Source organism: Dasypus novemcinctus, chromosome 8 (assembly GCF_030445035.2).
Source record: "Dasypus novemcinctus isolate mDasNov1 chromosome 8, mDasNov1.1.hap2, whole genome shotgun sequence".
In the NCBI taxonomy this organism is placed as follows: Eukaryota; Metazoa; Chordata; class Mammalia; order Cingulata; family Dasypodidae; genus Dasypus; species Dasypus novemcinctus.
The window spans coordinates 13,356,115-13,373,294 of record NC_080680.1 but is presented as its reverse complement, the minus strand read 5'-3'; the positions used below and the strand labels follow the sequence as shown (position 1 = coordinate 13,373,294).

Here is a 17,180-nt window from a genome sequence, read left to right as displayed (position 1 = left end):
CAATGAAAGAAATTTTATCATTGATGTGGAGGCACTGGATGGAGAGGGAAAAACAAGTGTAATGCGGGGCAATTTTGGGGATTTGGGAATTGTCCTGAATGGCATTGCAATAACAGATACAGGCCATTATATATCTTGCCAAAATTGAGTCAGAGAGAGTGTAAACTACAGTACACACTTTGTGGCCATGCTCCAAAATGCATTCATCAATTGTATTAAATGTACCACACTAATGAAGGATGTTTTAACATGGGAAAATGTGGGAGGGGTAGGTAGCAGGATATACGGGAGTCCCCGATTTCTTTATGTATCAGTTATATAATCTAAGTATCTTTTAAAAATTGTTCTTAAGTATACTTTTTAAAAAGGAGCTTTCTCTTCTTCCTTTCCCTTTCCTTCCTGAACAATTTGATCCTAAAGCCACTGAGTGGGGCCAAGTAAAGTGGGCCTCCACACTAGAGGGATGTGGGACCCAATCTGGGTGAGGAGGGTACCTGTGCCCAGGGGTGATGACTCACAGAGGGGATCAGAGCCCAGCAAGCTGGGGAGGGGGCTGAGCGGTTTGTGTCTGCACAGGAAGGTAACCTGATGCAGGGCATCAGAGCCCAGACATAGAAGCCTGGCACACAGAGCTGGGGGTGGTCAGGGGGGCTCCTGTAGGGCAGGTGGCCCCACAACAGGCAGCAGAGCACAGGCAGCATGAAGAGGACATCCACACAAATGGGAAGGCAACCGCAGCCTGCCTTAGGGTGTCAGAGTCCAGAGAGGGGGAGAGAGGTATCCACCGAGAAGCAGAGGGCAGCTGCAGTAAATGCATTAAGGGTGATGGGTGCCAGGTTTCAGAAAGGGACAAAATTAAAATGAACCCTGTGATGTGGGACTTGAATTGGTAGTACCAATGTGAACGCTTGGTTTTCAGGATACATAGAGACAGACAGACAGACACACAAACATAGATAGAAGTGTATGTTTGAAATACAGGTTTGGTTTTTTTTTTTGTATTTTAAAATATAGCATTATTTTATTTTTTAAAACCAAGCCGCTAAAGAAAAATTATTAATAATTGAAAGCATATAAAACATTGCAAAATAACTCTCTGCTTCCTATTTTAACATAAGGTACTATTTACCATTTTCATACATTAAATTTTTTTTTCAAATTCTCAATTCATTTTTTAAAAAGATATTACATTAAAAAAATATGAGGTCCCCATTCGCCCCCACCGCCCCCACCCCAGCACTCCCCCCCCCAATAACACTCTCCCCCATCGTCATGTCACATCCATTGCGTCTGGTGAGTACATCTCCGGGCATCGCGGCACCCCATGTCCCGTGTTCCACACCATAGCCCACACTTTCCCACGTTCCATCCAGTGGGCCATGGGAGGACATACAACATCCGACAATTGTCCCTGGGGCACCACCCAGGACAACTCCAAATCCCGAGAATGCCTCCACATTTCTTCTCTTCCTCCCCTTCCCTGCACCCAGCAGCCACCATGGCCACTTTTTCCACAGAAAGCCTTTTATTTTTTCATATCGAATTGTTGCTTATTTCAGGACATGCCACGTCAAAATAAAAAAGTCAACCCTTGCCTTAACAATAATATTGCATTATAAAAACACTTTACAACTCCATCCTGTCTTTGAGCATAAGTTACTGGTATGTAGGCTAATGATGATCTGAAAGTATTTTTCTATTCAGATCCATAATCCACGTACTCTCTGAATATTATAAGTTTCCAGGAGGTGAAGGAGGAAAAGCAAAATGAGGGGAATAAAATTCTCCCAGTTCAAGGGTTTTGTTGCAATGAGGGGAAGAGGAAGTATGAAGATATTTTTGTTGCCTTTCATCTTTATACCATGTTAAATAATGCTTACATCATAAATTCAGCAGGCTGAGCTTTAATGCAGAAATTTTCTTCCTGCAAACAATATATTTATAAATATGTTTATTAACTTACACAGCAATCTCACAAAAACTGGTTTATAAATGCCGTTTTTCACTAATAATGTCAGGGCTTCTTAAATCTAATCATGAGGAAACCTCAGACAAACCCAAATTTAGAGACATTTTACAAAATAACTGGCCTGTACTCTTCAAACGTGTCAAGGTCATCAAAGTCAAGGAAAGAGGAACTCGTTTTAGAGTGAAATGCAACTAAATACCACATGTGATTCTGACCTGGATCCTTTTACTTTAAAGAACTTTATTGGGATGATCAGTGAAACTTGAATGAAGGCTGAGGAATCTAGGGCAATAATGAATCAATCATAATTTTCTGATTTGGGGGAATTGTAAAGAACATCTTTATGGGAAATACACAGTAATTTATGTGGGGGTAATGGAACAGCATGTCTGCAACTTATTCTCGAGTGGTTCAAGAAAATATACTTTTTGTACTCTACTTTGAGATTGTTTCAAAGTAAAAGATATTTTAAAATTAAAACTGAAGTGTTCAGCTATGTTGCATGCTTCTGAGCCATCAAATAAGATGAGAACTATGAGGAGTCCATGTTGAAGCAGAGGTCGTTGGTGACTTTACTTGGCAGGAACAGTTTTCCATGGACAGTGGAGGCCAGACCAGGGTTAAATAGGTTGAGGATGGGACAGGTCACAGATGGAAGTGGCAACTGCAGTCAACTCTTTCAAGAAGTTTAGCTCTGAGGTAGTAGGAAGGGCACTAAGAGGAATAGGGTGTTGTAGTGAAGGGTCTAGAAACAACGACATATGCCAGGAATGTCTGAGAGAATTGAGATAATATAGCCCAAATGGGGAAAGTCTTTGGGCAGTTCTAATTGAATTTGGGTGTTTTGAAACCTTACAAATCAACAAGAAGTTTTTTTTTTTTTTTTTTAGTTTTCAGAGGGAAGAACTAAAACTAATGTTTATAGAGAAATGGAACATGAGAAAAAACATCTGGAGCTGTCTAACAGTTCTATGGTTAGTTGCCTTGTGAGAAGTGAGCCTGCTATCTCAAAAAAAAGGTGGAAAACAAGGGGCTGAGAAGTGACTCCTTGCTGGACTTAGAATTGAAATAGATGGACCTCTTGCAATTCCACCCAATTTATAAGTCTTGTTACATGAGTTTGTTGTAACAGAAGTTATTAGCCCTCTCTGACATCTTGAGTACAGAAGGAAATTGCCAGGCAAGGTTCTGTTTCTGCTTAGGCTTTTCAGTGTTTTAATCACTCGTAAAATTAAAGAAGAAAAGACTGAGTACTAATACATGCCTTTTAGTGGGTTTCATTATTGTGCTTATCACAGATATAGATAATTTCACATTTGCAATGACCAATATTTATTGGTTCCTTAGATATGATCCTGAATTTGGTTAAGTCTGATTGCCCATGTGCAAAGGCCAGTGACCACAAAGGAACTGTCTGAGACGATAGCACAGCGCCCATGTCTTCCTGCTCTGGGAGGAGGCTTTTATGTAATGACAAGCATAGGTTTGGGCATGTGGATTCTCTTTTGTATTATTTTACTAGTTTTTCTTGTACCCCTAGTTTTTTCTAGAGATACCATATATGAAATTGAGGAGAGGACTGAGATGTAACTAAGAAATGGTCCTTTATGATTTTATTTTCATGGGATATAGAAAAATGAAAATATTTTTTCTTAGGTAATTTGAAAAATATGTTGTCAGAGAAGAAAGAAAAAATACATCAGTTGTTAGCAAGTAAGTGGGAAAGCAACAGTAGTGTTGCTTCTCATGACCTACAAATAATCTATAACTGTGGAGGGAGAAGGAAACAATATCAGAAAGGTGAACAGTTTATGATAGTGAAGTTCCAAAGGCTCCGTGCCTTCCAGAAAAAAGGCTCTGTAGCAGTTTGATATTGTTTATGTATTCCAAAAATAGATATTGGATTATGTTTATGAACTGGTCTGTTCCTCTGGGTATATTAGATTGGATTGGATTCAGAAATTTCACTTTTACTTGATTAAATAATGATTAAGGCTTTGATTGGGCCGCTCAGTAGGACATTGAGTCCACACCCCCTTGGTGGGCTGAGAGTCACAGTAGACAGGACACGATGGAAGAGAAAGTTGGAGATTTTTATCTTGGAGCCCGGGAAATAAGCACACAGAGAATCAGATATCTGAGAAAGGAGAGAAGGCTCCATTAGACATGGCAGATAGTCCACAGCGGGCCTTGTGGAGAGAGCAGAGCAGCTGAGCCCGGAGAGAAATGAGACTTAGCCCAGCCTGCAGCTGAGAGTGGAAGAAGCTGGGACCAGGGAGCATTGAGAGGAAGAGGAAGCCTGAACCCTGGCAGACGTCGGCAGCCACCTTGCTCCAGTGCGTGGCAACAGACTTTGCTGAGGGAAGGAACTTAAGCTTAATGGCCTGGTAACTGTATTTACCCCAAATAAATACCCTTTATAAAAGATTATTGGTATTTTACATTAACAGTCCTTTGGCAGACTAATACAGGCCTTTTACCTTTTAAGTTTCTGTTGAAAGCACTGTCCTTCATAAAATTACTCTTTTAAAATTTCCCATTTTATATGTAAAACATGAAATGGAAATAGTCTTGTTGCTTCTGTTCACCTAAAAATAGATACCTTCATGCTCCTGGGTTTTTTTTTCCCCCTCTATTGGTAATGTAATTAAAATTAAAATGTTTCTTTCTAAAAGCTGAACAGGTCATCATTAGGAGCCTATAGTTAATCCCAATTTAAATGCTTTCATTGGGGAAGCAGTTGTGGCTCAACTGATAGAGCATCTACCTACCATATGGAGGGCGCAGGGTTCTATACCCAGGGCCTCCTGACTCATGTGGTGAGATGGCCCACGCACAGTGCTGCTGCATGCAAGGAGTGCCATGCCATGCACGGGTGTTCCCCGCATAGGGGTGCCCCACAAGGAGAGCCACCCTGCGCAAAAAAAGCACAGCCCACCCAGGAGTGGCACCACACACACACAGAGCTGACTCAGCAAGATGATGCAGCAAAAAAGCAGCAGTTTCCCAGTGCTGCATAACAAGAATGCAAGCAGACACGGAAGAACACACAGTGAACAGATAATGTGGGGGAAGGGAAGAGAAATAAATAAAATAAATCTTTAAAAGTAAATAAATAAATAAATGCTTTCATTGATTTTTAGGTGAAATATACTTTCTTACAGGTGTTTGAAACAATCCACAAAATTTTAAAAATAAGTATTTTCAAGAAGAATATATAAAGACCACTTTGGTACAAGTATAATATCTTTTATCCTAAGAATTGGAAAGGAATCCTTTTAAAGTCATTTGTGTGATTGTCTTTTGGCAACATCCTATGAATAAAACTTGTGGTTAGAAGATGATCCATAATGGAAATGGTGAAAAGTTTGAGGTCAGGGAAGTTGCCACAAAAACTTATTAGAGCTGGCATCTCTTTATTCTTGTGATAGAGAATTCTAATACCCTCTCTGTGACTTAACAAGAAGCCTGTGATGAGTTACCAAAAACTTTCCTTATTTCATCGTCTTTAACTTGGTTCGTACTTGGTTCTTGAAACAGGTAAAAACTAACCTAAATAAAAGTATGAACTTTTAAAATTAATTTTGATCACCAATCATATCATCTCTAGGAATTTACTGAAGGAAAAAGATAGAAATAAAAGGGTTCTAGTCCGGAAAATGTTTAATGTCTTAAATTTTAATAGCCTACATGTCTAATAGCAAAGGAATGATTAGATAAATTATCATGCATGAGCTTGATGTGTCATAATCATTATGCTTTCATTAAATGAAAATTTCAGGGAGAACAAAGCAAAATGGGAAATTTTTGCTACACTGATTAGAAAAAGCAGGGGAAAAAAATGACTTTGCAGTATGATTACAAATGTGCAGAAAACTTATATGTTATAACTTATATGTTATGTTTATGAACAAAGATGGCCAGGGATATATGGAAAAGTAGACGCCAGTCTAAGGTTTAACTATTGTAAAGCTATTTGTAGCCTAAATAAAAACTAATTTAAAAAAAAAGTAATTTTGCTGTGAACCAAGCATTTTGCCAAGGAATAGTTTTTGGAGAAACCTTTCAGACAAGTGGGGTGTGAACCTTCTGGTTTGTCTATTAATAGAATAAGTGGAAGCTCAAGTCCCTGTGTCTGCTCACAAGTGGAAAGTGGGGAAAGTTCCATTTCATTTGCCTGATCAAAACAAGGCACATTCCTAGCATCCTGTTTTGGGGGACAGTGAGCCAGCGTGCTGAAAGGGCTTCTTTCACCTTTCAGATTTCCTTGTTTGCCTTAGGCTGAACTTCCTCAGAGATACTGGCACAGGGTCACTGACCGTATAATATCTTGAGTCAGCTCAATTATTACATGTTTATTTGAGGTCAGCCCAGTTCTTAAGATTTCATAGGAGAAACTATTCTTGAGATGATACATAAACTACCCCTTCCTTAGTCATCTTGGTCCAAGGAACTCCTCCCCTTCATGAAGCTAATTTTCACCTTCAGTACAGTTGAAAGCAGAGTTGCTTTTGACTTAGCTCTGTAAGTGTAGATGTCCTGAGATGTCAGTGCTCTGGACATCAAACAGCACTGCAGACCGACGGGCTGGGACTGGCTGCTGCCCTGAAGACCTTTAGTCTGAAATGGCGCTTGCTCATTTTTCCCACAGGCCTTCTCCTCAGGGGCTCCCTGTGTTAACTGGCTTCAGTGTCTTACTCACTTAAGCTGGAAGTCACAGCATCGTCTCCACTCTCTCCTTTGCTCTAGGACCCAAATCCATCCCCCTGAAGCATCTCCCATCCAGGCTTAGCCTCCATGTGCATGCCCACCATCCCAGTTAGGCCTCGGTCCTCCCCGCAGAGGCTACTACGCGTTCCTCCAACCATCTCTCTCCAGCCTAGGTTAGCCTTCCAGAATGCAGCACCCTCTGAAGCACAGGGCCTTCCTTAGAAGCCTTTCAGGATTCCCTGTTACCCACATAACAAGCTCCGACTCCCTGGCTGAGCAGTCAGAGCCTTCTGCCACCGCGTTCCAGCTTGCCTTTCTTGCCTCTTCTTCCCTTCTCTCCTCGCCTGTAAATCTCCGTGACAGTCAAATGGAACTATTGTTCCTGTCTTCCCCTGAGGGTTCTTTCAGGCCTTACCTAGAATGTCCTCCAGAGAGGGAAGCTGTATTTTCTGGGTTACTTTTTTTTTTTTTAATCCATTTTTATGTCCTGAATAACAAGGGCCTGTGCTATACATGTAGGAGTAACTTGGACGGCAATTTGGGCTTCCATGTCTCTGTCTTACTTGATAAAGTGCAGATTGTTGGGGAGGAGGCGTTGAAAAAAGGATCTTGCTTAGCTTAACCATTAAAATAAAACAAAACAAAAAAGAGCTTTAGGCCGTAGGTTGCTTGAAATGGCTGAAATCCCATTTGTACAGAGAGCACAGGCCACCGTTAACAAGGGAGGAGGTTGACAATGAGAACATTGGGCGGTTGTTCCAGTTTCTGTTTTCTTTATATCCTTTTTCCTCAAGTTACAACCTCCCCCTCATCCAGTTCCGTGAAAAATGTGATACTTAGTGAATTTTTTTCCTATGCCTCCCCCAAGGCATTATTTAAGCTTCTTATTTTCCCCATAGTCAGTGAAAAAAGGCAGAGAATTATGTTTTTGAGAGGTATGACTACTGTAACTATCCAAATCAAGGCATAAGCCATACTTGGGTTTTTCATATCCTGAAAATGAAAATATGAAAATATGGAATATGATTTATACAGAAGACATTTAATATCATATTTTCAGGATATGAAAAACCCAATTCTTCCTACAGATGTCTTTATCCTATCCAACTGTTTCTTTAACAGTTCTATCAAGAAAATATAGGGGATCTCTGATTGTGAAAAATTGAGTGATCTTTTAATAAATGTTATAAATTGCCCAGCACATCCCACACTATTACATTTAACTTTTTTCTACCCACCCCCCATTCCAGAGAAGCATAGAAAGAGAACCCCCCCCTTCCCCCAATATCCAGAGAATAGAGATGAAAGGAATTACAGAATTTAAACCTTTTAGTATGTGGTATAAAAGGCAATGTTTGTGTCACAGAGACGTTTTCTCTAAATTCATTGAAGTATTTGGGGAGTTAATTATTTGAGCAGTCAGATCTTTTAAGTATGTTTGAGAAACAAAATAGAGTAGTCCTGATTTAGGAATAATGAGTTTAAAGTACAAATTACTCTTCTCTGTATTTGAACAATGTGTCCAAAAGGCAATCCATTCATATAGCATTTTGCCTCTACAGATCTAAATGGGAATCAGTAGTTTCTTTGTTTGTCGCTATGGAAACGAGTCAGCCTATCCTGAATAGCTGTTAGATCACACAGAATGATGCACGTCTCTCAGTGTAACTTCATCACTGAGCAGGCTGGGGGTTGACATCTGCCTGCCTCTAGCTCTTTCCTTCCCGGAGCCCCCGCGACCATGCAGGACCCGCCTCGCAGGCTCTCTGCCGTGACTTTCCTCAGCACCTTTTTCCAGGGCCGGAGGCACTCCACCTCGGACCCTCTGCTGCGGCTGCAGCAGCGGCGGCGCAGCTCTGTGGCCAAGGTGCTCTCCTCCTCCTCTCTCCAGGTGATGGTGGCCGTGTCCGCTGTCAGCGGTGCGGAGAGAGACCCAACTTTCCCCGAGAAAAGTAAAGCTGCTTTTCTTCTTATGAATTGCCAAGCCACTGAATTTAAATATAAGTAATGTGAATAGGTTGTGCTGTTTATACCTTTTTAAACTTTGACAATTAATTCTATATTATACTTTTATTGTCTTTTATGCTAAGAATTTTAGTGGCTATGTGTTAGGAGATAAAATGATCGCACGCTTTGTGTTTTTCATTAAAAATGGAGTTTGTGAACAAGTCTTAGCCGCTTGTAAAAGATCTGCTTTTATAGTTTCTTCCTCTTCATTAGCAATGTAATAAGTGGAGATTTTTGTATGTAAAAGCTATTTTTATATTAAGATATCATGTACTTATGATGAAAAGGAAATGGGTTTTTTCTTGACAAGATGAAGGGAATTTACAATCCTGAGTTAAAATGCAAGTTCTGTTTCCCACATAACTAATCCATTTGGAGAGTGAAATTTTGAATTTTCCCTTCCTTGTATGTTCTAGGAAATTCAGGACGCGCAACACCAAAGTACACAAAAGTTGGAGAGCGTTTACGACATGTCATTCCTGGACACATGGCATGCTCCATGGCATGTGGTGGCAGGGCCTGCAAGTACGAGAACCCAGCCCGCTGGAGCGAGCAGGAACAGGCCATCAGGGGAGTTTACTCATCTTGGTAATTGATTCTATCAGTCTTCTGTAGCTGTCGCCTAATGCTGAGGAGGGTAAGGGAATGGAGACATAAGTAGTGCCAGAGCAGTGGAATATGGAAGAAAGAGTGTGGGGTTTTGGAATCAGAGTTTTCTTGCCTTCCAACCCTGGCTTTGCCACTTGAGATGCTATGTGATCTTGGGCTACTCACACAAGCACTCTGAACCTCAATTTCCAATAAAACCAACCTCACAGGTTTATATATTTTTTAAGTGAAATGATGCTAGTAAATTGTCTCAAAGTAGTGAGAAATTTAGATAGCTCCTAAATTTAGAAATTGTTAGAAATAATAAAAACGTTCAGCTGTTAAGTGTGAGAAATTATAAAGTATATAAGTAGTATTTCATATGGGTAAGTGTTTAGTGTCATTTTTATTTTGTTACTATATTCTCTATAAAAAGAACACATTTTCACACTAGTATACTTCAAGTCTACCTTAATAGGAATAGTATTAACTGCCAGTTTAACAGACAACATAAGATGGCTTGTATTGTTTGTGGCTTGTGAATGGAATTAATATCATTGCTATTCAAGTATACCTTTTTGATTGAGTGACATCTGAAAAATTCTGAAAAACCACATTTGAAATGCTCTTAGAGGAATTCTCTGTTTAAAGAACTTCAGTAGTGAATAATTTTATACAGCGAGAATACATTTATAAATTAGATATTTGTTAACCACTTTAACTTGTACTCTATATTTTTACATATTGAATTTTCTGGCTACATATGTAGTGAGATAATTAGGGGGTCCAGTGTCATTTTGTTCTCTCAGATTATCTTCTATTCTGCATTGTCTTTTGTAAAGTGTAACACAGAGACATGAACATTGTTCCTGAGGTGTAGTCAGGCAACCACATTTCTAATCATGCAGCTTACGGTCACATTAGTATTTTTGGTTCTTTGTTGACTAAACTCTCTGGGTCTTTTTCACCTCTGCTGCCTTCTAGTCACATCTCTCCATCTTAAACTAAGAATACCTTTCGAGAGTGCCAAACACTGAGCCCCATTAGATACCAAGGGGTATCCTCTGGACCCTACCCAGTGTTCCCAGTTGTCTCCATTGCTGCTCTCAGCTTCTGGGGCTCAAGGCATTGATAAGACCCCTTGTATATCTTCTGCCAGGTGCTGGACAGGATTCCAACAGAACAAAGTGGAGCCAGAACCCTAACAGGAGCAGCCACTTATTGGGCCTCTTTGTCCATTCATTCATTCATTCATTCAGTAAACATTTGTTTGTTTGGCTACAGGCTGGGCACTGTGCTCACTGCTTTTAAATTATCCTCATCAGTCTTCACAAAATTCTTGTGAAGTAGGCATTACTAATGCTGTTTTATTTATGAAGTAATTGAGGTACAGAGAGACTAAGTACTTTGCTACATAGGTAGAAAGTAGAAAAGCCAGCATGTGAAACCAGGCCCAACTGACTAGAGCCTTTTTTTTTTTTAAAGCTAAAGTACAGTACCTCAGCTTTTATTCATCATTACATACCAGAGTTTGTGCTTAAGACTACATCCATATTGTATTTCATTCTCACAGTAACCCAGGAGGCGGACATTATTATCCCCACTTAACACGTGAGGTAACTGCTGTCAGATGGTGCAGTAATTCGGCATGTCTCCCCAGTGACCCTCTTCATTTAGTCACTATCCTTTGGGTAACTGATCCACAGTTAACCTTTGCCTCCTGCTGAGGTTTCTCCATTCTGACCGCTAGAATCTCTTGAGAGTGCTTGAAAACACTTTACTGAAGTCTACAGATACTTTATGTCCTAGAATTTTTTCCAGGGTTTTTAAGAAGCTAGGATTAGAGCCCTAATTGTGATGCAAAACTGAAGCCAGATTTGTGTAAGAAGATTGTTGGAATCATAGAAAAGTAGGGGCTTGATATCTTGCTCTCTCAAGTCCTTAAAGCTGGGCATTCTAAGTCCTGTGCATCTCATCAGTCCTTTTCTCCCGCTCCTGCAGGATAACTGATCATGTACTTGCCATGGCTCGCCCGTCCACCGAGCTCATTGAAAAGTACCGTATCATCGAGCAGTTCCAAAGGTACAGGTTCTTGTTGTTCACACATTGCAATAAATGAATTAATGTTTTTTTTCTTTCATTACTTTTTACTTCAAATGAAAAAGTGCTTCCATTTTAACAGTAGGCAGTGAAGAGCTTATTTCAAATAAGAAATAAAGATTTTAAGAGTAATTAATAATGTTTATTAATACCAACAATGTTTTTTGTTTTTTGGTGTTTTTTTTTTACTGCTGTCTCCCAATATGACTCACTTTTTTTCTTTTTCCTTTAAGCTGTGGCATAAAAACAGTAATTAACCTTCAGCGTCCTGGTGAGCATGCTAGCTGTGGGAACCCTCTGGAACAAGAAAGTGGCTTCACTTACCTTCCCGAAGCTTTCATGGAGGCTGGCAGTAAGTTCCTTCCCACCACTCCTCTTGATGAATTATCAAGGATAGCACTGAGAGGCTTTTTTCTCTCTGCTCTCCTCGGCTCTGCTCAGTGATTCTTTATGCAATAATCCCGGAGGTCCCTCAGTAAACAGGAGCTTTAGAATGGAGTCCATTGAACATGGATCATTCAAAGCCAGCTTGGAAATGACAAACCTATACAATTTTGGAACATATTTTTGAGAAGCTTGTGTCCAGCTCCTTTTTCTATATAGGTGAATCTCACGTACTGTCTATAGCCATTTTTTTTTTCTCTCCCCTTCCCTACCTGCCGCCCCCAGTTGTCTGCTCTATGTGTCTATTCACTATGTGTTTTTCTGTGTCCGCTTGCATTCTTGTCAGACAGCACTGGGAATCTGTGTCTCATTTTGTTGTGTCATCTTGCTGCCTCAGCTCTCAGTGTGTGTGGTGCCATTCCTGGGCAGGCTGCACTTTTTTTGCACTGGGCGGCTGTCCTTATGGGGCACACTCCTTGCACATGGAGCTCCCCTATGTGGGGGATACCCCTGCGCAGCACGGCACTCCTTGCACACATCAGCACTGTGCGTGGGCTAGCTCATCACACGAGTCAGGAGGCCCTGGGTTTGAACCTTGGACCTCCCATGTGGTAGGCGGACACCCTATCCATTGGGCCAAATCCACTTCCCTGTCTATAGCCATTTGTCAGTCACTTAGACACATTTCCATGCTTCAAAAGATTGTATGCTTTTCTTCTATAGCTGAGTAGTTTTAGTGTGGATCATTCTTATTAATTTGTAATTTCTACTTTTCTATAGTTCTTTCTTTCTGAGTTTCAGAAGAAAATGTCTTAAGTAGTATAAAATGTGCTTTGTGAGAAATAACAATAAGCTTGCTGAAAATATAAAAAGCCTATTTTTTAAGTCCTCTATAGCCTAGTGAGATCTATGTGCCTTACAAGTTTATACATCTCATAAATTCACTAATATTCTTCTAAGATCTTTGCAAATATTTTTCCTATATGTTGATGTTTTTCGTTTTCTTGTTCTCATTCCCCAGTTTATTTCTACAATTTCGGGTGGAAGGACTATGGCGTGGCATCTCTTACTACCATCTTAGATATGGTGAAGGTGATGACTTTTGCCTTACAAGAAGGAAGAGTAGCTATCCACTGTCATGCAGGGCTTGGTCGAACAGGTAATGCTGTAGGAGTATGTATTATTGTCTTGTTGGTATATTTAAACATAATAATAATATTTCCTGATTCTAGAGGATAAATATTATTCAGAATCCTGCCAAAGCTTTGGAATTAAGTGGAAGAAATAAATAAAAGATATTTGTATCATCTTAAATAGATAGTTATAATAACTGTATGTTCATGAGAGTATTTTTGAAAGTTTATGTTTAATGAACAGGTAGGTTTCTAAAGCTAACGAAATGATGACTGATTTTCTGATTTTCTTCTTTAAAAGAAAAAAATCACCTCATTTTAATATGTAATGTCTTTAAAACATGTAATTTACCTCAACTGAAAGAATAACGAAAATAGCAAACATTGTTCCACTTACTATGTTCTTGACATTTTCCATCTGCTGTCCTTTTAAATCTTGAGCAACAATGGGAATTGAAGAAACTGAAGTTTGAGAGAGGTTAAGTAATTTGCTACATTTAGTAAGTAGCAGGGCTAAGATTTAAATCCAGGACTCTGACTCCAAAGCTCATGTGCTTTCTACTTTTAGAGGTGTAAGGATTTTGTTTGTGAAGGCAAGTCTGTGGCTAGAATTCTATATAAAACTCAGTCATTTTACTTAAAAAGGTAGCATAATATCATTACAGTGCTGGTATCAGGACAAAGATAAAAATCAGAGGTGAAATTTTTATTGTATGGTCCACCAAACGTCTGCTGCTCAACTCCCGTCTATAGTATACCTACCACGTGACCGCCCTGTTCGTGAGCGTCTTCTACGGTGGACTAGGTTCTGACTGAGATAGTGAGCTCTTACGTGTAGTCGAAACCTGGCTCCTCTGGAAGACGACAAAGAAGACATTTAATCTTCCTTCCTCATGCTAACTCCTCAGATATTTCATACTTAGACTAAACATCTGCCATGTTCTTCTAATAAAGATACATTGTCCCCTACTATGTACTGGGGGTACATCCAATTTTCAGAGTTTCTGATTTTTAATATGTAGCAAGATCTTCACAAACCTGGTGAATCACACAGATTCCCTTACTTTGCCTTTTAATTTTTTATTATATTCGAATTAAATGATTAACTACTGAATCTTAATTATTCATTTTAATTTGATATTCATTAACAAGACACATAAACACATACTATTATTCATAATAGTAAGGCTGACTTCCTTAATAGTAAGTGCTTTTGGAAAAATTGAGTTTTATCATAGTCCAGAGGAAAACACAAAATAACATAAACACAAAACTGGAAGGAGAATTGTCAGGAAGAAAAGTAGATTGTGAATGTGACTAATCCTAAAAGACAAATATTGCCCAAGAAGGAAGAGTGTCAGGCTGGAATGTGCTGTCAGTGAAAAAGATGGCAGGACCAAGAAGAACCCATCACAATGTGTACACACAGATCAGGTAGAAAATTTAAAGAGCTGTACAGAGTGGAAAACAGAAGCAGGCATTGCCTTCTTCCGGTTTGGAGTCTTGCGTGCAGAGTATTGATGGGCCAGGTAACCAGTTCACTCAGTGTTCCTTTCTGCTACTCCACACATGCTTCTCTATACCGTGCCAGTTCTGGTGCCAGGCACAGTGCTCAGAGGTGGCTGAGGTGGTCCTTGCTTTCCAAAGGTTCAGTCAGGCAGGGAGCAGGGGCTGCCATATGGCCACATAAGTAGATAAACGTGTGTACAGTACCGGGAGTGCAGTAACAAAGACCTCTATAGAAGCTACAAAATATGATTTTGTACACAAGTCCCTAAAATATGATTTCTTAACACATTCAAATTTTAAATCATCAAGGAGTGATAAGTAAAAAATAAACTTTTTTAACCCTAATCTTTTTTCTTCACTGTTTAGGTGTTTTAATAGCATGTTATTTAGTTTTTGCAACGAGAATGACTGGTGACCAAGCAATTTTATTTGTTCGAGCCAAGCGACCCAATTCCATACAAACTAGAGGACAGCTTCTGTGTGTAAGGGAATTTACACAGTTTCTGATTCCTCTTCGCAATGTATTTTCTTGCTGTGATCCCAAAGCACATGCTGTCACCTTAGCTCAATATCTAATTCGCCAGCGTCATCTGCTTCATGGTTATGAGGCACGGTATCTGAAACATGTGCCAAAAATTATTCATCTAGTTTGCAAATTGCTTTTGGACTTAGCTGAGAACAGGCCAGTGGTGAAGGAGGAAGCATTAGAAGTACCTGACCTTTCTGCCGAAATTGAGAAGACAGTTTCTGAGATGGTCACAGTGCACCTGGATAAAGAGTTAATGAGGCGGGACAGTGATGCTTCAGGCCCTTTTACTACCACTGCGGTGGCCACAGCTTGTGATAATCAGGATGTTATTCTTTCCAGTGAACAAGAACTGGATCCTCTTTGGAAGAGGCGGAATGTTGAATGCCTTCAACCCCTGACTCACTTGAAAAGACGGCTCAGCTATAGTGACTCAGATTTAAAGAGGGCTGAGTTGCTTCTGGAGCAAGGGGAGACGCCATGGACAGTGCCTGCCCAAGTTTTGTTTTGCCATAACTTCAAGCAGCAGAAGACCATAAGCCATTCTTCTATTTCACAGTTTCCACCACTAGAATTAAATAGAGAAACTCTGGTACACAATACATTTTCTTTCTGGAATCAGACCAAGTTTGGAGGCTTGGAAGGACTCAAAGATGATGGTTCACCACTTTCCAATAGGAGGAATATTCCAAAGGAAGTACAGCGGAGTAGAACCTTTTCTTCTGGGATTTCGGGTTTATACAACCCGGGTGAGCCAGTTACACCCAACTTTGCGAATATCCATAAGGAACCAGACCATTGTCACCAGCAAGTGGAAACTTACGGCAGTTGGGGCCAGGAGCCCATTGTGGAGGACAGTGGAACTTGCTGCCACCCTCTGGACTACAGCTCTTCTCCTAAAGCAAAGTTCTCTGCTGTACATGAAAAGCAAGGCAGCAAAAATCCATCTGAAGTAGCTCCTCACGCTGCTTTGCATTCTGAAATGAGTGTTGAAGCAAGGAGAATCCTGGCAGCTAAAGCCCTGGCAAATTTAAACGAGGTTGTAGAAAAGGAAGAAGTAAAAAGGAAGGTAGAAATGTGGCAGGTATTTGTATTTCATTTAATTATTTATGTGTGGGAAATATATATGTCAGAGCAAAAACAAAATCCCATTTCCCCAAATTTATTTGGTATAGAAGTTTGAAGGCATGTTTGCCTAATACTTAACTTTCAGACTTGAAGTTTTTCAGCTATAAAGGGAGCCTGATATACTAGAAACAACTCAGAGGGATTATGTTATTTCATTTAAATCTACAAGTGATTGGACACATTAGCACAGTGCTTGACACATAAAAGGCATTGCTCTTGTTCGTTTTCTTCTCTCTTAATGGGTTTGTGGTTATGGACAGATCCACAGCAAACACCTTTAGGAACTGGCTTGAAGTTTCTCTTGGCCTTGGCATCAGAATCCTGGGCCTGCTCAGCCATGTCCCCCACCCTTAGCGTGCGGGTGAGTAGGCCTGGACGGGACCTGGAATTGGCATTTTTAACAGCTCCTCAGGGGATGCTGCTGCTGGTCGGAGAACCACACTTTGAGAACTTCTGACCTGGAGATAAAAATAAAATAATTTTCTAAAGCTTACTAACTCAAGTCTTGTGTGGGGTTAGAAAGAAGAGTGATGTCTTCTCAGCACTCTCTCTTCTTAGACTTCACAGTCCTGCCGTAATAAGGCAGCAGGCACTGGGCAGCTATCTGAATTCAGGAAAGTAAATGGCAATAACCACAGAATACCTTTGTACCTTGAGTTTTTTCTGAGATTGTCTTTGAGTCCATGTAATGGCTTTTACTTAAGTTAGAGTGCAAAATTTTAAGTTTTAACTATATTTTGTGATGGACTTTCACTGTGCATTGTGTTGTATCTTTACTGGAAAACATCTTGACTACTTCTTTTGCCCTGAATGAGCACCTGGTCTAAAGAAAGAGACAGGCCTTATAATCCTAGTTATCAGAAACAGATAAAATGCCTTAATAGGAGCCTGAGTTTGAGAAATCTGACTCAGTGAAATCTTGATTTGTTAGCCATAATCTGCTCTACTTTTTTTTTTTTTTTTTTTTTTTTTGGAGGTACTGGGAATTAAAACTTGGACTTCATACATGCAAAGCAGATGCTCAACCACTGAGCTATACCCACTTCCCTATAATCTGCTCTAAATTATTTTAATACCTGCTCTTCCATATTAGATCATTAACATATACAAGGCTTGTGTATGTATG

At 39.9% G+C, this 17,180-nt stretch overlaps 1 protein-coding gene across 2 annotated transcripts in view; it reads left to right on the top strand.

Annotated features, from left to right (window-relative positions):
* The window catches only part of PTPDC1 (protein tyrosine phosphatase domain containing 1), a 58,520-nt gene that overhangs the window by 31,629 nt on the left and 9,711 nt on the right, over window positions 1-17,180 (top strand). Inside the window, exons 1-6 of one of the 2 annotated variants that reach the window (XM_058301451.1) lie at window positions 8,304-8,631; window positions 9,103-9,274; window positions 11,276-11,356; window positions 11,608-11,726; window positions 12,780-12,917; window positions 14,767-16,010. In XM_058301451.1, coding sequence (XP_058157434.1) covers window positions 8,421-8,631; window positions 9,103-9,274; window positions 11,276-11,356; window positions 11,608-11,726; window positions 12,780-12,917; window positions 14,767-16,010 — 1,965 coding nt within the window. In that variant the 5' untranslated portion in view covers window positions 8,304-8,420. Of the gene's footprint in view, window positions 1-8,303; window positions 8,632-9,102; window positions 9,275-11,275; window positions 11,357-11,607; window positions 11,727-12,779; window positions 12,918-14,766; window positions 16,011-17,180 lie in introns of those variants that run through there. The other variant, XM_058301452.1, reaches the window with a different exon arrangement.